This window comes from Botryllus schlosseri, chromosome 2, assembly GCF_051294905.1.
Source record: "Botryllus schlosseri isolate E-star chromosome 2, Bs_hap1, whole genome shotgun sequence".
NCBI lineage: Eukaryota > Metazoa > Chordata > Ascidiacea > Stolidobranchia > Styelidae > Botryllus > Botryllus schlosseri.
Genome location: NC_137237.1, coordinates 12,767,774 through 12,789,777, shown reverse-complemented (window position 1 = coordinate 12,789,777; position 22,004 = coordinate 12,767,774). Strand labels below are relative to the sequence as shown.

Genomic DNA, 22,004 nt, shown 5'->3' with positions numbered 1-22,004 from the left:
TCGATGTTACTCTCTATTCCGCGGCTCTTTCTTGCTCTTTCCATTCCCTGAGTGCGTTCGTTCATCGGGTCGTTTTTCTGCGATATTTTTTCGCTGTAAGAACAGCGACGCTGGGGGAGCCCAGATAAACCTCCGACGCGGAATCGATCCCGGGCCGCCAGGGTAGCAGCTGCGCTTATCGTCATCACTACTCTAACTCCCCGCCAATTTCGACTCCATTTCTTTCTTTTCACTTTACCATAATTACTGTGATATAATGAATCGAATAATTTTTTTAAATTATACTGAATCTTTTAAGCAATTTTGAAAATGAAATATATTTCCGATTTCACGGCCGTGACGTACTGTGTGGAGTTTATTGACGTCTATGGTCTGGTGATATGAGTTCACGAAAGAGCAGACAGAAGAACAAGAAGTCAGTCAGTCTAGTCAACCAACTTGTCGTAACCGTAGGCGGCTTTGGCGGCGTTGCCGCAGTTCATGATGTAATCGCGTCTGTGGCTCGATTGTTTATGATAAACTGTGATGATGGTAATTTGTTTATCCGTGGAACTTGGGATTGCTGCACTATTGCTGGCTCGTTTCTTCTCTAATCATCAATAGTAGCAGCCTCAGCCGGCGACGGCTTCAAATTCAAAATAAGATATATTTCCACCTCAATGTATAAAAGAGTGGATTGTGTTTGCGTCCCTCTCGTCGATGCAGGAGTCACTGCTGCAAAGGCAGGTTTTGATGAGATATCAGCCGGCTGAACAAATTACGCTAGCTTGAGACCTTGAGTTATGTATGGGACATCGTTTGGCCTCGTAAGTCGGTTGCGGGTTCGGGATGTTTTCACGATGCTATTGCTGTTGCAGTTCACCAACGTTTCGGGTTCAAAACCTTAAATACAAGGATTTACCCGGCTCCTGAATCCTACGAATATGTCGTGGGAATCACAGTTCAGACAGCCTCCCAAAGGGATATTACGACAGAAGGTGAAGTGAAGATTATATTTCACCTCCGTGGATTTTTGTTTAGCAATGAGGCTTGTATAGTGATTGAATCAGGTTACCTATAGCATTCATGTCCATTGAACGATATGGCCATACACTATATATTTACCCTCTGCCACTATTGCGATAGACGAACTAAATACGGTACAACGTGAAGGAAAGGAAAAAGGACGTAGTTTATTTTTGTCCTTGATGTTTTTGCGGCATATACACCGACTCATGATACACATACACACGATCTGCGCATATGCATACCATGAGTGCATGATGTGCATATGCCGCTGGACAAGGAAGTGCAGATATAGCCTTTACGGCTTTCTAAGTCATGCACCACCCCTTCATGCTATCCCAGTAATGCATGAGCGCCAAGCAGGGAAGCCATGGATACCAGTGTTACTAATCCGGTCTTTGGTCTGACCCGGCCGGGAATCGAACCCACGACCTACCGATCAAGAAGCCGGACGCTTAACCAATACGCTATCTTGTCGGATGAATTCGAAGGAATTTTTAGCGAAGTCCAGTATGTGTGTAATGCTCATCACACAAAATGTGTCATTCTACTGTTGCCCAGTCTCGTAGAGTACGTTTTATATTATCAAATTGTATATCATATCAAATTTTGATTCCATATATGTGTAGGCTACTGTGTAGGTATACTGTATCGTCTTTGAATGTCCACATTCAGGTCGAAATACAACTAATTTATATTCAATGAATAGTAGTCACCCAGAGTGGAATTTGGTGGCAACGTCACGCAAGAACTTTCTGTTTAATTACTTGATTATTCTATGCAGAAAAGCTCTCATCACGCAGGATTTATTTCAAAAAATGAACCGAGATTCCATAGGGGGTAGTCAGCCGACCCTAAAAGTACCAGGACCAGAACCTGACATTAGGATCTTGCCTCCTGTGTCACCTCATTTTGTCGTTTGTGATTTTATATGGCACCAGTGACATCAGACCAATCGTTTGATATGTAGGCTAAGTGATATTTGCTGAATTGCAACACAAAATCTCTTTTGGTTATACTTTATATATGTCCAAGTGCACCGTCTAGGGTACTACAGCTAATAAGCGACGCACACAGAAAAGTGGTTACGCATGAACATGACTCCAATCGGATTTATAATTAGGTGCCCTAAATTTCCTATGCTAGATCAGCTCCACTGATATATTTGATCGTGTGGGCCAAGGGAGGGCAAAAAGTATTGCAATTTAAGCAAGATGATCATGTTATTGCCATAATTCATTCATCTTAACTATTTCATACACGCCCTTACAAACGTAGCATAATAATATTAGAAATACATCATTTTGATGTATGAGGCTATTCGGGTTGTGTTATAGAAAGTTTAAAAACCACTGTTTTATTTGATCTTTTACTTTTCATTCCGTTTATATACATCCTTTTTACATCGCCTTGGCCCAGGTGGGTGTCTGATTTCAAAGACTACTCCAAGTCGTTTCGACGCCTTCCTATCTTTTCATTGTATCACAGTGTCTTGGTGTTTTGAGATGATGATACTGATACTGGGTGATTATTTGACAAATTTATTTGCAATCCACCCCTAGACATCAAGATACCAGTTTCAAAAAAAGCACGTCAAGAAAAACGTTCCCGAGAAAAATGAAGAAGAGCTCTTGATGTTCGGTTATGCCTGCAAGCTATTTCCGCCCGATGATCATTCGCGCGATATTTTCAAAGGCCGTCATTTAATACCATGGAACGGCGACGAAAAACTACAGCTCATGATCGACAGGTGACTCTTACTGCCTCCCGGTTTTGTACCCCGACAATGTTCGATTTCAGCACTTTGATTGGGTAAATGTCAGCTCTCCCGGAAGCCTTTAGGCGGGTGAGCATCGCCTAACAAAGATCAAAGGTAGGTCAAATTACACAATAAGGTCCCTCGGTGTTGCATGAAGCGGACTGAAGAAAATGGAACGGTTATCGGGAGTCAATGCAGGTCCATGAGCCCTAGACAGTGGTGTGTTTACCTATTTGTATAAGTTCGAATTCCTTTTAATATTCATGTTTTTTTAATATGTATTTGTTGCAAATTCTTCACCTAACTTCTGAGCTTCATTGTTAGTATAAACGAGCGGTTCTGTCCTGGTGTCAAGTTCAATTTGAATTGATGAACTGGTTACTGATTACACTCAGTTACTATCCTCTTGATGCTTCTCCTTCTATAAATTGAAGAAAATCTCCACTCTCTTGATGTCTTCCTTATTGCAAATGTATAGTGTCCTTTGTGCAAGTGCATTTTGTCTAACATTGCCGGTGTTTTTATTTTTGCCTCAGAGTCAAAGTACCCCACCACGACACACTGCAGATTAAATATGTTGTCGTCAGCTGAATTACGGATTCCTTTGCAATAGGTGTCCGACAGAACTTATTTGAATTCACAAATTTTGCACCAGTATATGTGCCATGTCGATTTCGTGTTAGGTCTAGTCCTTGTAACGCAGGTAAGACCAATTGGCAGGAGCAACAATCCTGTGAAGAGCTTTTTAACTGTAGTGCGGAAACTCGAATTTCATAGGACGCTTCTGATTTACCTTTGTTGCTTCTCCTGCCTGACTTTGTTCGATTGTATATTTAAGATATGATGCACGGGCGTCGTTACATGATCTGTCTGATTTTGAAGGAGACTCGTGGAATACTGATTACGATGTGAGTTGCTCATGCTTATCATAAATGATATATAGATGTAGCAGAACGGACATCCTACTTGGTTTATATAGATCTCGGAAGAGGAAGCCAGGATAGAGCAACTATGTGATCAAGAGAGATACATGGCCATGTACACTGATATAGCGGAAGAAAAACTCAGACATGGTGAGTGTAAATATGACAGCCGATGGATGATGGTGTTATATATTTGTAAAATAATGCATGGGAGGCTGCCAGTGGTGCCTTTAAAATTAATGCGGAATATATGATGTATTAGCTCTGATTTTGATGAAGATGTGTTGCCGACCTGTTTATCCCGATGGTCCCAGAGAATTCTCAAAAGTTATGAATGGGAGTTGCGATTTAAGGAAGTAGAGGATTACAAGAATTGATGCAAAATTAAACATAGCTGTCAAAATTACACGGAACAATAGATACATACTGTTGATTTATTCACCTAAAGATTTTTAACTGACTTTCGTAGGTAGTGAATGTCAGTAAAATGGTGAATCAAATTTGAAATGTAGAAATGTGATTTGTCTATGTTGACAATGGCAACCTGTTTCAAATCGTGAGCTCATATATATATGGTGCCGGTACTCCACTTGTGATACGGCAAGGTAACTATAACCCACAGTTTGATTGTAGCGATCTCGCTCTCTAAAACTGCTTGAAATAAATTGTAACATGACATCGTAATTTTGGCTTCTAAAGCTATTCGGAGGAAATAATATATAAAAATGTGTAGGAATGCTAACATATTTTCTTTGTGTATGATCAGAATTTTTGCCTGAGGTGTCAGAGTAGAAAGTTAGTTTAGCTGTCCTTGTCGCAGAGGAAGAATTGAAGAGGCTGCATGCGTCGATCGAAGGCGGGGATTCCTTCAATCAGGTCGCGTTCAACTACGATACTACAAATGGCGAACAGAAAAGTACAGACCCGGTCACCACCGATCAACCAGTAGAGGGCGGCGATAAAAATGACGAGGAGGAAAGGCCATTTATGGCTCCAGAGTCGCTTGCAATCCCCCCTCGAATGGAAATTGTGAGTTACCACTGTATCCTCTCGACGCCTGTTTACCTGAAATGAACAGTAACATATGCAAATACTAATCGCAAGTTCAATTCATATCATGCCCAAATCCGATTAATGATTCTTTACATTAAAATATTGAATGTTATGAGAAACTTTGTCCTATTTCAATGGCCTTATAGAGCAAGATTTAAAAATCTCATCTGTGCTCATTTCCAAATATGTACGCTGTACTGCTTCTGTAGATGGTGGTCAGGTGTAGCACTATAAGCTGGACATGCCGTCCTGGCTGTTTAAACCGGCGCTCATGCATGCTGCTTTTCCAGCCTCCGACGGAAAAGATGCACGCTATCATTGAGAAGACGGCGATGTTCGTAAGCAAGCAGGGTGTTCAAATGGAAATTATACTGAAAGCGAAACAGGCCAACAACAGTCAATTTCTGTTTTTGGACTTCGATCACTACTTGAACCCCTACTACAAGCACGTGGTGAGTAAACGGTTGGCGTTTGACGAATATAGACACAACGATGTTGACTCTAGAACGGTGGTTCCCATTCCAAGCGTGGGCGGTATCGCTCCCCAGTGGGCGATTTTGAGAAACGAGGGTACGAAAATACCAGAGGAGCGATAGGAAATGTTAGATCGTCTTGTGAGATATATTTAATTAACACGGTAAAAAAATGCAGGTGAAGACGGCTTATTCTGCATATGACGCGAAAAAAGGTCTACTCAATGGGAAGTAGACGCGGAAACTGGTTTTCCGAGCACCTACCACCTCGGAAAATGACCTTTTTTTAGTAAATTCACCTGCGATCAGAGTTAGGTGAATCTATTTCCCGATGTCCTCTTTTTCGAGTCCGTAAATATGGGGGGCAGAAATTTTTGTCGAGATTTGTAAGAGGGCGATGAGTCGAAAACGTTGCGAAACACTGCTCTAGAATATTGTATTGCATATGATGTTCAACTTTATCTTGATATTTTTACGCAACGCGATTTTATCTAAGCCTTACCCGGGTCTTCTTTCTTCCCCAAAACATTCAGTCGCAAACTGTGCGCAGTCTTTTGGTAAAAGTAACACTGTAAATTTGTAATCAATTACATGCGGAAGTAACGGTTTCCGAGACTTGTCAAAACTAATTTAAGTAAAGTAGAAAATGGAGGCGCCAGAAGTGGCTAGTTGAAAAAGGTTGTTTTGGTCGGGGAGCATATAATGGGGGGTGGCTGATTTTTGTGACTGACCCAAAATGACTTGAAAACTGTACAAATTGATGCACTCGGTTGCCTTGATACAGGGAAGTGGCCCTTTTTGCCCTTTTATTTAATTGAAAGCCGATATATATATATTGATACAGGGGCTATTTCGCCCTGCAGTTATGATGACACTTTCTCCCATAATAGTGATACAAACATATTCCATTTAGTCTACTTAACGAACGCCAACTTGTAAAACGCCTGTAGTTTTGCCTCAAAAACTGTAGTAAGTAGGGTCAGTAGGCAAAACCAACTCGAGAACTCGAAGAATACAGGAGTTCTTCCGCATTTGGTTTGCATGCTCAATTGCTCATGCTCACTCATATTCCGATTGTTATACAGCTGAAAAGAATCAAGGAAGGCAAGCACACCCCGGCGCTAAAAACCGACGTGCCGGAAGAGGAAGAAGACGAGGTTAGCTTCTTTGCGAGATGTCCCTGACGCGCTCGCTCATTCTGTGATTTTCAGGAATCCGACAGCGACGACGAGGGCGGCTACCTGCATCCGAGCTTGTTTGCCAATGCTCAGAGAAACAGGCGGGAGGAAGAGGAGAAAAAGGAAAAATTCAAGGTGAGTCGACGTCTTCTACGCTAGTCGTGCGTGTTGGACTTTCTATCAAGTAAATACTAATGCTGTTCAATGCTTGCACTCTGTCCTTATTTCATATTTATTCCTTGTATACATACGTTAGGGTTGTTCAGAATTGACCGACTTGCAAAAAGTCCAGGTTTTCAGTCCGATTCCCATGCCTTATACCTTAAAAACATATTCTGGCTACTTTTTTTTGTAACTCGTCCCCTGCATCCGTGTGCACATTGAGCTGGAAGAATAGCAGCTGAAAATAGGGGATTCCCCTAAAATCTGAGTGTCACGATTTTACCTAGCCTAGTTAAAGTGACATATAACATGGATTTATGCAGCTGTTGCGGTTTGGAGTGCTACAAAACCCCACTATATAAGGCATTCCTGGTTCAGGATATCATTTCCATGTCCCACACTGCCTTAGAACTGCTCAAAACTACCTAAACCTGATAGTCATTTTGTTGGATCACATATCCTACACCCCTCAAACCTACCCGGCACTGTTCATCAATTTCCTGGATCCCCATGTGCAAGAATACAACTGTAGATGTAACATCCACTCACAGCCACATGATAAACATCACAGGAAACGAAAAAATAAGGCAAAGAAAGAGATCAACTTGGCAAAATATTACATAAATCAGGTGGATGAAATGGTTGATTTCGAGAAATCTGCATATCTGTTCCGGTGATCTTCCACAGCTTGTAGGAGGCTCGCTCGCTGTTTTTTGTCATCCGTTATGAACGCAGCATTTTCGGTATTCAATTTTACCATACGCTCTGCTTCAACGGTATTCACAAATTCTTGAGCAGTCACGAAATCCGGATCAGTATGCCATTCCGAAACTGGAAGACTCAACCAATCATGTTCCACATGTATAGCATCAAATAGAAACCACGATTCTGGCGCAATCAAATCGACCATACTCATTGACTCAGAGACAGAGTCAGAGATCAGACTGAGAGGCATACCTCTGCGAAATTTTTCAGGGATTGGCATTTTCAGCAATTTAGCAGCCATCGCTTCCTTCAGTTTGTCAGGAGTCTTTGGATTAGCCGAGGACGTGGTAAATACCACCATTTCCTCAGTTAGATACCAATGATGTTTTGGCAATTTCTTGTATGACACATCAGCAACAGTGAGATCGCATAATGAAAAGTTTTTCATGTCATGAAGGAATTTGAGATCATTCCAAGGTGCGTCACATGCAATACCAGTTTTCAACCAAGCTGGAATATAAAACAAAGCAATGAATGTATTGATTCGTTCCAACTTTTCAATGAACTCTTCAGAATAGTCCATTTGCTCACTCCACATGAACATTTTTTGACAGTACAGGACTTGACTCATCCATCTAGCGCTATGAGTAGCACCAGGCTTGCGAAAACGATGATCAACATATTTGTCATCCAAAATCGCCAAGGTGCCTGTTGCACATTCTCTGTAGTCATCTCTTATCAAGACTTCTTTCTGCTTTCCATCATTGGGTTTCATCAGTGGAATTATTTCTTGCTTTGCTTCATCAGCTTTCATCGCCAACCAGCTGCCTTCAATAAACTTCAGCGTTTTATAGCTTCTTGATTTATCAATATATTTCCACTTCTTCTTGAAGGTATTAAAATCCGTGTTTTCAGGGCCTGTGATTGTCGATCCAAACAAACACTTCCAAACCTCTCCAATGACCAGTTCATAAATATGATGGCTACAGGCATTGTAGAAAACTTTCCTGTTAATCAATTCTTCAAGTAACGGAACCGCACCTTTGTTTTTACCAGTGTTTGAGGATGTTGTGTCAAACAGAAGAGCTCTAACAGATTTTGTTAAATTTCAAAGTTCAAGCAGTTCAAATGATGCATCAGCCTGTGCTTTTCCTGTAGCACTTTATTATGCAGCAGAGCGTATGGTAAAATTGAATACCGACTATGCTGCGTTCATAACTGATGACAAAAAAACAGCGAGCGAGCCTCCTACAAGCTGTGGAAGATCACCGGAACAGATATGCAGATTTCTCGAAATCAACCATTTCATCCACCTGATTTATGTAATATTTCGCCAAGCTGATCTCTTTCTTTGCCTTATTTTTTCGTTTCCTGTGATGTTTATTATGTGGCTGTGAGTGGATGTTACATTTACAGTTGTATTCTTGCACATGGGGATCCAGGAAATTGATGAACAGTGCCGGGTAGGTTTGAGGGGTGTAGGATATGTGATCCAACAAAATGACTATCAGGTTTAGGTAGTTTTGAGCAGTTCTAAGGCAGTGTAGGACATGGAAATGATATCCTGAACTAGGAATGCCTTATATAGTGGGGTTTTGTAGCACTCCAAACCGCAACAGCTGCATAAATCCATGTTATATGTCACTTTAACTAGGCTAGGTAAAATCGTGACACTCAGATTTTAGGGGAATCCCCTATTTTCAGCTGCTATTCTTCCAGCTCAATGTGCACACGGATGCAGGGGACGAGTTACAGAAAAAAGTAGCCAGAATATGTTTTCAAGGTATAAGGCATGGGAATCGGACTGAAAACCTGGACTTTTTGAAAGTCGGTCTATTCTGAACAACCCTAACATACGTGCATTAATTGATGTGTTTGTATTCTCCGTCCTCGTATTTATCATTACTGCTCAACGACTGTATGACATTTTATTCATATTAATGTAGTTTGAGTTGATATTATTTTTTCTTTTATTAAAATTTACTTCTCTTTTCTTACAAAACACTGTGTTACATATATTTTCAGCAAGTTCTATGACGATCTAATATCTCTTTTTAACTTAAAGTTTGAACAAGAAATTACTCTGGTTCTGGTTGACCCAAAAATCGTGATCATATTAGCGGTACCAGTCAATGAGCCGATACCAATCGAGCGTTGTTTTGTGCCGCAAATTTGGACATTACTTTTTTACCTTGTCGGTTGACGAAATAAATTAATATCTCATCCCGCTTTTTGTGACAGGCCATTCAAAAAGTCGACCCCAATCACCCGCTCGCGAAACTGATCGAGAAAGGAAAAAAAGCGAACGCCCTCCGTCAGTACAACTTGATGAAAGTAGCCACGCAGAATCACGCATCAGGTGGGTGACTTCCTGTTTTGTTTTTCACCAGAGATGATTTGGTAGAGAAAACCTGATTAAGATCGGTTTGAGGTTCATGATTTCTCTGGAGCTAGATTTAGACGTGGACTGGGACATGGAATTTTTGACAATTTACGATTTTCGAGCGACTTTAAAGTCATTACCGTGTATGTACTTAGATTTAAGCGTGATACAAGATAAATTCTGGATTTGGATTTGAAAATGTTTAATGCGCTCATCTCTGGTATTTGCCGCATCTGTGCGTTTAGACAAAGAAAATTCGTTGGAGCCGCCACCGCTACCGGCATTCATGGAGAGCGCAAGTCGAAACTCGAGTGCCTCATCAAGCCCGTTGACTTTGCGGGATCAGGACGCGCTGCCCCCCAGCATTACGCCACAGGAAGCGGCGATGGTGATCGTGCCACCGCCGCCAGACATTCAACCCATGGTGGACAGCGTTGCGAAGTTAGTGGTTTGGCTTTTATGCGTTAGCGACAGAGACTTGTGCAGTCGTATTAATTGGATCGAATTGATTTCCTTTATAAATTTGAAACAACTGTAGGTCATACTTTGGCCGCCTGTCATTTGAGCATGCGACGCAATGAAAATCGACAGTTTAGCATGTGACTTCGTAGCCCCCCACTAACCCTAACCACAACCCATACCGCAAAATAAACCGTAAACCTAATTCAACTTTATCCCACATGCTCAAATGTTGCATGTCCTATTGTCCCTTATGTTTGCAGACACCTAATTCATTGTCCCTTCATAACATGGTTTAATGTCTCTGTTACAGATGATTTAGTATATATAAGTGTAGCAGATGGCTGTTCGCCGTGATTACTTGAATTTTCATGCGGGTGACATCGTATTTGGTGATACCATTGTTGATATACCTTTGAAGTATCTCCTAGTTGCTGACGACTACCCCTGATGAGTGTCAGCCGATAATATACAGGTTTATTTCAATACAAATGAATTATTCAATTGTATACTGGAGTCCCGTACCTCCAAAAATGTCTTCCAATGCCTATGATTTGTAGACAAGTTGTTCTTGTCGCCGGTATCTGCCTGTTGTCTAAGCATAGCAGAGTTGATGAAGTAAGCTGTCGCGATTTTATCGACGCCTGCAGTTTGCCGACACGATCTCACTGCTGACCTGACATTGCCGTTTTCTTGTGGTATTTTACTCTGACGCTGACAATTCTATGTCCGTCGCAGACAAATTGCTGAGGAAGGCGACGGTGTTGAGCAAAGCATGCGGGAACGCAAGGACGCCCTGCTCGCGTTCTTGGAACCTTCCCACGAGCTTCATCCTTACTATACTTTCCGAAAGACTTTCATCAGAGAGCAGATAAAAGCAAGGAACCGCATGCTGCAGCAAGCAAAGGTGAGCGAACGGTCGCGCCTTTTCGCACCCAAAATCCTCATTTCTACTTGGAAAACTATACTTTGACCACCGCGACAGCTACACGAGTAGAAATAAAAGTTCCGCCATGAATTTCTGCTAAATAACAAGTAAAGGTGACCAAATTCAAGACACGTCAAAACTAGTTAGAGTAGAGGAAGGTAATTAAGTGTATAGAAACTGGTACTAGTTGTCTTAAAAAGTTCGATTTGTTCGGGACGTCGCATACTTTTAGTAGCAAATCGGGCGGTTGGCTGAATTTGAAATTGCGATATCAATCTTAACGACATAAAATGTCTGGTGACACTGCAAATCGAGCGGTTTTCGAAACTATATACTTGGGACCACAATACATTGCCGTTTTATCCGATTTTTACCGTCATTTCGCTCACAGAAGTGAAACACACCAATCTAATAAAATACTTGGGATTTCACGAATGTCGAAGCATAAATTATAGGTAGCCTACTTTGAATCAGAAACTGTTGAGTAGAATTAATCTCAAAACGTAGTAGACAAAACCTACTCGAACACTCTGGAAAAGTAGAAGTACGTCGTTAATGATCGCCGCTGCCGTGACCTCTGATCTTTAACCGCGCGCTTGTAATCAGGAGCAGGCCGCGGCCGAAGAGCAACAGAAGCAGTCGAATCCGATCAGCTTCTCGATAAAGGGAAAGGAAACGGTGCCGAAAACCACTCTGATTTCAAAAAGGCTTCAGCTGCTGGAGGAAGAAAGCGACCAGGAAGATCGTGAGGGTAAAGAATCGGACGCCAGCGCCAATTCCGATGAGCAAGACAGCACCGGAAACGGCTCGAAAGGTATCGTCTTGTCTTGTCTTTATAAGAAGATACGGTAATTATATTATTAATAGTAACCTTATCTCTCCTGGCTAGCCCTTAAGCTCATCTGCAAGCATTCGGTAGTCACGTAGTCATATAAACGGAAATCTACCACATTTACGCATCTAATACATCACTAGATAGAATTCTGGTGCACGAAGTTAAAGGCACAAACCAGTAAAACTTGATTTTCACTTAAAACAAAAGGAATATCGTAAATATTTACTGGAAATTGGTGTGACTGCTGCTCGATGAGTCGGGTCTTTGTGTATTTACCAACACATAAGTAAAGATGATAACAATCAATATTATCTTAATAATAAGATAACGTATCACGCGACCAGAAAGTTTTATCGGTTCGTTTTATTTCAGCGAACTCTTCCAAACCGAAAGATAAATCGAAAAGGAAATTTGTGGAAATCACAGTCGTGGAGGGCGTGAAACCAAGTTAGTGTTATTCTCGTGCTTTCGTCGGTCGTCACACTTGAAACGTTTGGCTGAAAAACAGCCCGTGCATTTTGGCCATTCTCCGCAGGGTGGGCTTTTGCGGGTAGGAAAACCTCGTGGGCTCGTACGTCCCAGGGCCGGGGTCTTTGTTCTTTATTTTTGCAAATCGCGGCGTCGCGGAGCAGAAGCATGATGACATTTTGTACCTGCGAAAAAAAAGCGCGGGCACGGTTTTTTCTTTGACCGGGACCCGGGACCAGTTGCTGAATATTGCGTTTGGTTCGCCGCGGAGCGAATCGCATGCACGTTGCCATGGAGTGTAGATGTTATCTATTTGTAAAGTAGGACATGGCTTGTTTTGATTGCCGACTACTGAAATTCATACGTCAAAATGTTGCAGCCGTTTTGATGGGACCCCTTTGAAAATGTTTTCAAATCTTCAAATTCCAATCTAATTAGAACTCTGACTCTTGACTCCAACTATGTGAAAAACTGCGACTCCTCTATGTAAGGTTGTCATACCATCCTTATTTCTAAGAATTGACATTATTTTGAGGGGTGATGTCTTTTTATGGCACGGAGGCCTTGATTAGGACTGGATCAAAGTAATGACCTTTTTTCTTATCTTACCAAAAAAGGACACTAACAAGAATATGTTATTGCCCTTGGTTTTTGCTCCGTGTCAATCACAATTCTATGTGACTAAAAACGTCACGACTCAGACTCCTTGCCTGTAATCCAGCAATCATTTCTATAATGTGGGATTGTTAATCAAATCGTTAGCAGCAGCGAACCAATAATGGATTGTTGCAAGATGCGACATAAATGCTCAGACGCGACGACGAGTATTTCTCACCTGTACGATGGCACTGAGGGATTGTATTCGCCAGGCGAAGGTCCCTCGCGGGGTTGAAAATGGTGGCTCGTGAATCGCAACGATTGACTCTTGAAGGAGCTCAATCTAGACATCGTTGTCGACGGGCGGTTGTCTACGACGTTGTAATGCCACGGCGGAATGTTCAATTCCTTATCCTAAATGTGTAACAGGCGATAAATTTTGCGTCTTTCAATCTCGTTGATGTATTGGACTCGCTTGATATCCGCACGGCGATCGCGCTCTTCCCGAACTTTTGAAGGAGCTGTTGACTTTCTTCTTTGCCAAAAGGTCTGCGAAGTTCTTGTGTCGATACGCACCCGGCAATAAATGAATGCCGTCTCCCGCTACCCTGTTCTGTCTACGCCTGCCTTGCCCTGCGTTTCGTCGAATGTACGCAGTCAGTTGTATTCCGTAACAGTTCCAAAGATTGGAACTTCTCATTTTCGACTGGCAAACAAATGCAATATACTATTGTATACTATACTACTATACTATACTATACACTATTTGTTGCATTTTAATCCAAGCATATCTGCTTTATATGCCAGTGTTTGCCAATTAGCTTGAACGGCTTGAAACTTGCTAACACCCAGATGGCACTTGCCTTCGAAATTGTACGTAGCCTTGATCGGATTCGTCGCGGCATCTTGGAGGAAATCTTTGTTCCGGTATGTTCCCGGTATCGGCGTCTCTCTCAGTGTTACTCTCCACCATTCTCTCTCACTTTTGGGAGTCTCGTATCGTTCTCTTGGGTCCTAAGTGAAATGGATCTATTGCTGTTACACAGCTCCTTGATCAGTAGGCTACGGCGTTATTGATCGGTACTGAAATTGCACTTGGGTTTGATATCAACGACAATATGGAGAGTGATGAATGCGCTCCGTTCTATATTAAAAATTTTGGTTAAAATTCTACTTCTCACCAAAAAGATCTGTACTGTCAATTTTCGAACCACGATACCCACCGGTCTATTCATAAAGTTTTGTTATCGTGATTGTGTTGTCCAAGGTCTTAAAAGTGCCTGTCCGTACTCAAACTTCGCAGGTCAAGGGGCCAATAGTCATCCTATCATATCTGGTTGCATGTGATATGACATCGAAGTAGTGTGGCACAAATTTTTTCCACGGCTTTATTTTTCAATGCCATATGTGATTCAACAGAAGGTTCCCGTACACGGAAATTGAACCATATCATCAGTGACAGCGTATGTTCAACTTGTTCACCCAGTTACATAATGGTCAAGTTCAGTATGGTATATCAATGTTTACTATTGCTCAGTAGCACATACCTCTCTGCCTTTGCTGTAAGCCGAATAATTCCTACTCTCCAGAAGTTTTTCAATGTGTTTCAGTTCAATTTCCGACGATTTCTTCTCGCTGTCTTCCTCTTGTACGTCGATCTTCACGGTTTTCTTTTTCTTCTTCTTGTGTTCCATCTCCATTAGTTGGGTTTCATATGTAATGGGGAAAGAAGATTTCATCTTTCAATCCGTCGGTCATTGTGATGTCATAATTACGGATTGCGCAAGCACAAAGTGCTGAAGTAGATTTTGAAATGAAATGGTCCAAACAAATTAGCAAAATAGCACCTGCATCACCATGACTGAATAGATATTTTCAAAAATTACACCTATTTATAGTGTTATTATCATTCGTCATTTTGTGTTAGCGACAAATTTGAAACCTGCGATTAATTGCTAAAAGTACGCTGCCCCGTGACCACATCTATCTTTTAAAAACTACTGACTTGGCTTGGAAATCGATACTTTTTGTAAATAAGTAGAGATTGATGGTTGGAAATTGACCAAGCAAATACCTTCAACGTTTCGCCGCAGAAAAAGAGCCCGAAGTTCGGCAGCCGATTTCGATGACGGAGGAGGACAAGCGTAGACTTTTGGAGCAGACGAAACGGAAATTCACGGACGCGCCACCAGCTGTGGCGCCGATCCCAACACCGTCCATATCCAACTTCACCGTCGTCACGCCGGACGGCAACACCATGTCGATTGCGGAATTTCGTGAAAAACAACAGGAAAGGAGACAGAAAGCCGCCCAGCTGGCTCTGGAGAATGTGAAGGTAAGAATTTGAGATTTGGATTACTGTTAAGCAGGGGTGCTCACACTTGATCACCACACAAGCTACCTTGCGGATATGTAGGTCTGCCGACGACAATTTTTCTACCTCGTGTATCTGTTGACTTGAAAAAGGCGTTGTTTCTTTGAGTCTACCAAATCTACCAAGGAGTAATAGCAATCAATGTAATGAGCACCCTTGTTACAAGGGTTTCAGTCTTTGTTTCTACCGTCAGGCTGTTGGGATGTATGTATAGGTGAAGCAATGCAAGATCTCGATTTAATCTTGTCAGGACGGGTTGTGTTGCCATGATACTCAAATATAGTTAGCGTTGATGCTTGGACTGCTTGCTATCATTTTCTTAAGCTCGACATTACTCGACGGTACACAGTTGTTAGAAATTTCATGTTGACATCCAAACGGAGAATGTCTAATGGGACGAATTCGTGGGCAGACTCCCAATTCAAATCGAAGCAAAACTGCTCTACTAGAAAAGGTTGTGTAAACTGTTATTTTGTATTCTCATCTCGCGAGTTCTTCAGGCTGCTCCACCCGTCCCGCAAGAGCCAGAATCGAAGACAAAAAACCCTGCTTCTGAAGACATATTCGGCAGTTCGGAAGAAGAAGAATCGGACACTGAAAAAATCGAACCGATTTCTGTAAGATATGTGCGTGGGTGCGGTTAGAATGAGACTTCTGGAAAATTCTATGCATAATCATATACAATGCTGGGCCAAAACAATTGTACCTTATTCCACCTTTTCCGCGATGATTTGTAATTCAGCATCGGCCAGATCAAACGGTGTTTAGCCCATTATCATCCTATCATGTGCGTCACTCATGGAGACATACTCGAATCTAATGCGCCGGTCCTGACAGTATCCAAGTCTTGGCTGGCGAGAGAAAGTGCACATCCTCTCGTGCGAAGCCTTTTTGCATTCTCTCTTCTGCAGGTTATCATGATCGAGCCTGTTGAAAAGGTGTTGAAAAAAGAAAAGTCGCCGAAACCGAGGTCACCGTCGGTTGAACGAAAACCGTCTCCACCGCCGCTGTCGTCGGCAAAGCCGGCCGGAACTTTGAAAGATTTGATTGTGGCAGCTTCGAGATCCACCACGCCAGGCGGAGACAGTAAAAGGCAAGGGCCTTATACCCCTTTTTCAGCTTGAGCGCTATATTTGTTGCTACCCAAGTCTATCCTGTGTTAGTTTTTCGATCACTTCCGCTCTACTTGACAGGTGTTTAGACGGAATTCTACTGTTTAACGTTGCTATTAGTAGAAAATAACATTTGTATCATGCTATCGGAATATATTTTCAAAAACGGCATCGATTTGCATCAGTGTTTTATGTTTGTCGCGAAGACGCATCTTGCGAATCCAAAAGTAGCTGCCAAAACTATGCGACAATCCGTCAAATCTACTTTCTGAAACTACATTTCATAGCTTCAGTTCCTAGCGAGCGAGATAGTGTAATGGTGATGCGTCCGGCTTCTTGATCGGTAAGTTGTGGCTCGATTCCCACCCGGGGCAGACCAAAGACTCGGAAACTGGTATCCGTGGCTATCCTGCTAGGCGCTCAGCATCCACGGATAGCATGGAGCAGACTAGGGTACCTTACGGCCGTATCGCATCCCCGTCGTCAAAGCATCTGGATAGTGCAGGCGAAAACTAATTTCAGCTCTCTCTCTCTCTCTCTCTCTCCTACGTAAATTTGAAGTAAATTCGGCAAGTCTTGGATACTGAAAAATACAAGCTCTCGATACTCTTGAAACACCAAAGTCGTTGTCATTTTTATTACCTGCCCCACGTACCAATGTGGAAATGATGAAAAAGTGTCTGTGATAATTGAATGGTAATTTTTCGTTCAGACGCCGCGCAACAAGCAAATCCGTCGAGCGGTCGCCGGGCAGGTCACGATCCGGAACCGCTTCACCCCGCCACAGGGGCCAGACTAAATCCAGAAGTCGCGAAAGGGACGTGCCATCCTCGCACAGGAAAATACTAGGATCTGGGTTTGTGCCGGTGCCGGGTCGTGAGTTGAGAAGATCGGTCACGCGTTTTCGTATTTCGACAGGGGCAGTTACTCGCGACGCAGCAAGTACAGCCGCGACGACGCCAACGTTCCGAGCGCTTACAAATTGGAGAATCCTTCGTACGAAAACGGAAGCTATTCGCGTTACAGGAGAAGGTTTGTTGTTTGCTATGCATGACTCCTTTCCAAGTTCTGATGTTTCTTGTTGTTGCCAGGGACGTCTCGCCCTATCGCCGTATGCACAAGCGACGTCGGGACAGTCCAGACAGGGACGAAGACAGAAAGAAGTCAAAGTATGAGAAAATGATTACTCTGTGTGTACTGATCGTGATCAGGCCATGTTTTATGGGGTTGTTGTTGCGAAGCAAACACTGAAAATTGGCATACGCAGTAATTCTTGGCTTTTAGACACGTGTCCGCGCTATCTTTAAAAGGAAATTGAAATGATGCTCCCCTAAAATGACTTGATTTAACTTGAACTTGATGTACCGGTATAGAAAATATGAAAGACTTTAGTCTCGGAGACGCATTTCCAGTTGCTTTTAAGTCTTCATATTATCTACTTTGCAAAGCCACATGCTCAATATTAATCCTATTTTATTGGATTCCACGAGTTCACTTCCATCAGCAGCGACATCACAGATAAAAGACAGCTTTGGCATGCCATTAACTGACATCATATGGCCCTATCGTCGCAGTGTAATCAAAGAAACTTGTATAAATTTTTCAAATTTGTAGATCCATTTTTCAAATTCTTACAAAGTCATGTCATGAAGTTGAGCATAAGCTACTCTGTTCCACAGCGACGATATATTCAGTCGGGTGCCTTAGAACTGAATATCCCTCGCAATCAAACTTGACATTATTTTTCCTTTACAAATAATATACTCCCATAATATTTTTAATGGTGCTTATCCTGTGGGCAGCGTTTTCATCAATTTACGATAATAACCATCGTGTTGTTTAACGTATATGCAATTACATACATGCAAATCAAAGGACGTAACTGAAAACAGTGGATGAAATTGAATGAATTGAAATCGGTGATAACTTGACTTGACTCTAGTCACTTAATAAGTTTGTGTGACTTGACTTGAGAAATATTTCTAAAATGACTCGAGTCAAATATTGCAGCAACTCAAAATGACTTTTGGCTTCCAACTTTTGCGAACGAATCTCGTGAGCTCTCTGTCAAACGCTCATTTCGTCACAGGACAAGCTCCTCTTCGCATAAGAGTAAACGAAAACACGGGAAATCGCAGAAAAAACACAAGAAGAAGAAATCGAAAAGCAAGAAAAAGAAACACAAGAAGGAAAGTTCGAGCGACGACCGGTCAGATGCGACTGTTTGCCCCGGATCTTTGTCGTTGTGTTTTCATACTTGTGTATTTGACAGATCCTCCGACAGTGGCAGTGATGGTTCGGATACAGAAAATGTTGAGGTATGTCGCATTCGATACTTATGAGGCATAATTGATGCGAATCAGTTTCCGGTAAATTACAGGGCTTGAAATTTTGGCAACGGTAGTGTTGAACCTGATACGCCGATACTTTTCATTAATAATAATAATTCCGATCCACATAGCGATGTTTTAGAAAAGCCTAGAGCGAAAGTTGGCTGCTCTGTAATAATATTGATAAGAGTGGCGGTCTGGTGTAATATAACAACTGCTATTTTGCGAACTATGAACTCAGTGGCACGCAGGCACATGTCATTTAGAGTTTTACTGCGTAAATATCATTCTTGACTCGAGCAAGCAATTGAATGAATTTTAATATTTTACAGAAGTCGAACGGAAGACAAAGCATCCCAAAAAATGAACCTTCTAATAGAGGTAAGCCATATAGTTGGTGAAAGCGTTGAATATTTGTGTGACGCACTGATTCTTTTTTAGAAGAGGGAGAGCTGAGTCCGTCGTAGAAGACGTGTCGTTTACAATTTCAAGTTTTGAAGTAAGTGAACGCATGTTATTGTGCTGTGTCCTGAATATGTAGTTGATGTTGATAACCATGAGTGTTTCATGTCTTTCTTTTATGTTTTTTTTTGGTCCGTCTGGACAATCTGTAAACATGAGCGTATAACGGATATCATGTGATTATGTGGGTTAGGTTAGGGGTTGGGTTTGGTTTTAGGGTTTCAAATTTGCATACTCAACAGCTGTTTTTGATTTATGTGGCATACGCAAATGTCATGTGACTATTGTTTACAATTTTTTTTCATTGATTGCATATTTGTTTTTAGATTGGAACCTAAAGTACTCGTGGAGGTCACCGCATTCTGGGTTGCCGGAGCCACTGCCAATAGCCAACAGCACGAGGGGAAATGACCACGTTTTATGATCACTTTCCTGTTTACTGCGTCACGACTCATACCTTACTTCATGTCTTAGCTAAGCGTGCTGCAAACGTGGAATTCTATCTGATGAAATCGTGATGCTTGACCAATTCAAGTAATCTTCAGACTTGTTTAAGTCTTGTATTGTTGGGCTGGCGATTGTCGTGCAGTTTTGAATCCGACTTGAGCAAGGTATACTTTTGCGGTGATCATTTTTTCGAAGTAGTTTCAACCTCCAAGAAGCTTATGACGGGGGTTGTGACCCTGACCATGGGTGTAACCAAGATGGCAGCTCAGAATGCGCACGTCGCCTTTTCACCTCTTGGGTATGTCCATGGCTCCAGCATATTTAATAGACCCACTGTCATAAACTGTGCCAAATGTCATGAACTCCCCATTTCTTGTTTTTGTGTCTGCTTTCAAGTGTCGATCTGTCTGGATCGATTTGTCGAATGCTGAATAAAAATTTGAGTTGATATGACGTAAACGTCGTTTGTGTATTGCTGAATGGTGTCTTGACTCTAGGCTGATTTTTATGATGTAGTGAGGAACTACTCTGCTATGGCCTTTGCAGTAGTGTGGGTTGCACTAGACCTGGCCGTCTGATTGGCAGTACGTGACCGGAGAAAAATGAGTATTGGGCGGCAATAGTGCCCGCTGTACAATCGAAGAGTATCTGTCTATGCAGTAAGTTTATTTTCGACATTCAGGGCGTGCGCCTACAGTAAGTTAACATGATCGCCAGATAATATTATCTGAGCAAGACACACACACTAAAACGGATTTCGCCATGCTGGTTACCTATACGGCATGCTTAAAGATAGGTTCAGTTTTCCATGATCCGGATCCGCTTTGATCACTAAAATCCTGGCCAAGTTCCGATCCTGTGTCTTCCTATTCATCTGGATCTGAAAATAACTCTGCCCATGTCATCGGTAATTACGTGCTGTCGGAATGTGCAGATACACGATAACATCGAGTTAATTCTCAACCTCTACAAAGTGAGTTGGCTTAAACTACAATCACTTTCACAAACTGGAAATTCAGAATCAGATGATGATTGATGATGACTGCGAGGAAATGAACGCGCTACCGTTTAGTGCGATTAGCCCATTTTTCTACTGAAAATGGGTTTGATAAATCCTGTTTCTGAAAAACTACCAACGTCCTATCAGAATCCGTAAGATGTTCGATTGTAAGCAAGTCTCAAGTCAATTTTAATTTTATCGTTTGAGTCGAGTCATTTTCAACCACCGAGTCGAGTCCAAGTCGAGGAGCAGAGAGTCGAGTTCGAGTCCAAGTCCAAATTACTGCATGTTGAATGTTCAGTTTCTAGTTCAAATCATGTTTAGTCCATTTTTTACGTATCTGCTTGGGTGATATCGAATGCATCGCATTCACAATATAGTAATCTCTACAGTCCTATTTTCAAGAAATAATGCCTTTGTGAGAACTGAGAAGTCGCCACACCTGTAGCTTTCTCTTACGGAAAATCGAAGTTATTGTCATAGATGTCCTGGATCCTTGGTATTTGTTCAATGCATCGCATTGAAAATGTGATCACAAGCATGGGTCGGTCTGATATGAGATAAAAACTTTGCAATTTACAACTTAGCTAAGTTGTAAATTACAATCACAAAATCGTGGCCTTTATAATAGGCTTACCATACGTCCTCTTTTAAGAGGATTTGTCCTCTTTTTTTACTTTTTTGAAAGTGTCCTCGGAGGACGCCCTTTTGTCCTCTTTTTTGAGATTTTGTCCTCTTTTTTGAAAATTTAGGTCAGATTTAGAGGAAATCGCGAGTGACATGCCGTAAATTAGCGCAGAAGTGAAGCTCCGGCGGGTATTTCGGGGGGAAAAGTGGTGATTTAAGCCCTGAGCGAAAAGAAGACCTTTATTTTTTTAGTCCTCCACCTGGCAATGTAGAGAGAAAAACGTTATTTTGAGCTCTGAGCGGAAGTGATGACCTTTCTTTTTTCTACCGGTTTTTGAGAATTCTTCTCCAGTTTTGCATGTCTGAAATTTCTGAAAAAGTGTCCTCTTTTTACATTTCCAAAATATGGTAAGCCTACTTTATAAGGGCTACGCAATAAAAGGATGCAATTTCGCATCATTTTGATATTGGACACTCGGACAGTAACGAAGTTTCATGTAAGGTCAACATCAATGGACATAACTCGTCCTTTCCATATCTTTCAAGTTCGGTTCAGTAAGGCTTCCCAATCAATGCTCAATAAATTTTACTTGTGAATGCAGTTCGGTGGTAACTCACGCTTCACTGATCTGGAGCGAAGAGCAAAGTGAATCGCGGAGTTTACGTCGTAGACTGTTGTTTTGTTGCCGACTTCGTCGATACATTGGCATATTGGGAATATTGT

The 22,004-nt window shown here is 41.9% G+C and overlaps 2 protein-coding genes and 2 long non-coding RNA genes across 6 annotated transcripts; 1 reads left to right on the top strand and 3 right to left on the bottom strand.

Moving 5' to 3' along the window:
- Window positions 1–613: 613 nt before the first annotated feature.
- Window positions 614–20,112, top strand: LOC145433611 (uncharacterized). 3 transcript variants are annotated; one of them, XM_080310755.1, is made up of 24 exons: window positions 614–977; window positions 2,568–2,755; window positions 3,603–3,672; window positions 3,744–3,837; window positions 4,508–4,716; window positions 5,031–5,192; window positions 6,299–6,370; window positions 6,425–6,526; window positions 9,500–9,617; window positions 9,887–10,082; window positions 10,839–11,007; window positions 11,635–11,842; window positions 12,236–12,310; window positions 15,022–15,263; window positions 15,803–15,919; window positions 16,214–16,395; window positions 17,127–17,270; window positions 17,333–17,446; window positions 17,506–17,583; window positions 18,504–18,623; window positions 18,687–18,732; window positions 19,080–19,125; window positions 19,186–19,243; window positions 19,533–20,112. In XM_080310755.1, exons 1-23 carry the CDS (start codon window positions 924–926, stop codon window positions 19,209–19,211), a joined length of 2,832 nt encoding a protein of 943 aa, XP_080166881.1. In that variant the 5' UTR covers window positions 614–923; the 3' UTR covers window positions 19,212–19,243; window positions 19,533–20,112. The 3 variants fall into 3 exon arrangements, with proteins under 3 accessions (XP_080166881.1, XP_080166880.1, XP_080166882.1); XM_080310754.1 differs by having other exon boundaries at window positions 19,077–19,125; XM_080310756.1 differs by lacking the exon at window positions 614–977 and having other exon boundaries at window positions 2,611–3,377; window positions 19,077–19,125.
- On the bottom strand, window positions 6,443–9,240 carry LOC145433624 (uncharacterized). The gene is made up of 2 exons (XR_013913157.1): window positions 9,103–9,240; window positions 6,443–6,629 (listed from the first exon to the last, which is right to left on the bottom strand). It is a non-coding gene; the product is annotated as an uncharacterized LOC145433624 (long non-coding RNA).
- LOC145433620 (protein STPG4-like) lies at window positions 12,212–14,693 on the bottom strand. Its single transcript, XM_080310768.1, has 5 exons — window positions 14,476–14,693; window positions 13,792–13,942; window positions 13,404–13,561; window positions 13,167–13,342; window positions 12,212–12,516 (listed from the first exon to the last, which is right to left on the bottom strand). Exons 1-5 carry the CDS (start codon window positions 14,665–14,667, stop codon window positions 12,342–12,344), a joined length of 852 nt encoding a protein of 283 aa, XP_080166894.1. The 5' UTR covers window positions 14,668–14,693; the 3' UTR covers window positions 12,212–12,341.
- Window positions 19,832–22,004, bottom strand: LOC145433623 (uncharacterized). The gene is made up of 2 exons (XR_013913156.1): window positions 21,871–22,004; window positions 19,832–20,533 (listed from the first exon to the last, which is right to left on the bottom strand). It is a non-coding gene; the product is annotated as an uncharacterized LOC145433623 (long non-coding RNA).

Bases quoted from the DNA above. Each gene is read 5' to 3' on its own strand.
- LOC145433611 (XM_080310754.1), top strand. From the start codon at position 924: ATGTCGTGGGAATCACAGTTCAGACAGCCTCCCAAAGGGATATTACGA. The intron at 10,083-10,838 runs GTTAGTGGTTTG...TGTCCGTCGCAG, and splicing joins ATGGTGGACAGCGTTGCGAA to ACAAATTGCTGAGGAAGGCG. The intron at 15,920-16,213 runs GTAAGATATGTG...TCTCTTCTGCAG, and splicing joins AAAAAATCGAACCGATTTCT to GTTATCATGATCGAGCCTGT.
- LOC145433620 (XM_080310768.1), bottom strand. From the start codon at position 14,667: ATGAAATCTTCTTTCCCCATTACATATGAAACCCAACTAATGGAGATG. The intron at 13,562-13,791 runs GCAAGTGCCATC...GACGAAACGCAG, and splicing joins GGCTACGTACAATTTCGAAG to GGCAAGGCAGGCGTAGACAG. The intron at 13,343-13,403 runs GCGAGTCCAATA...TTACACATTTAG, and splicing joins GATCGCCGTGCGGATATCAA to GATAAGGAATTGAACATTCC.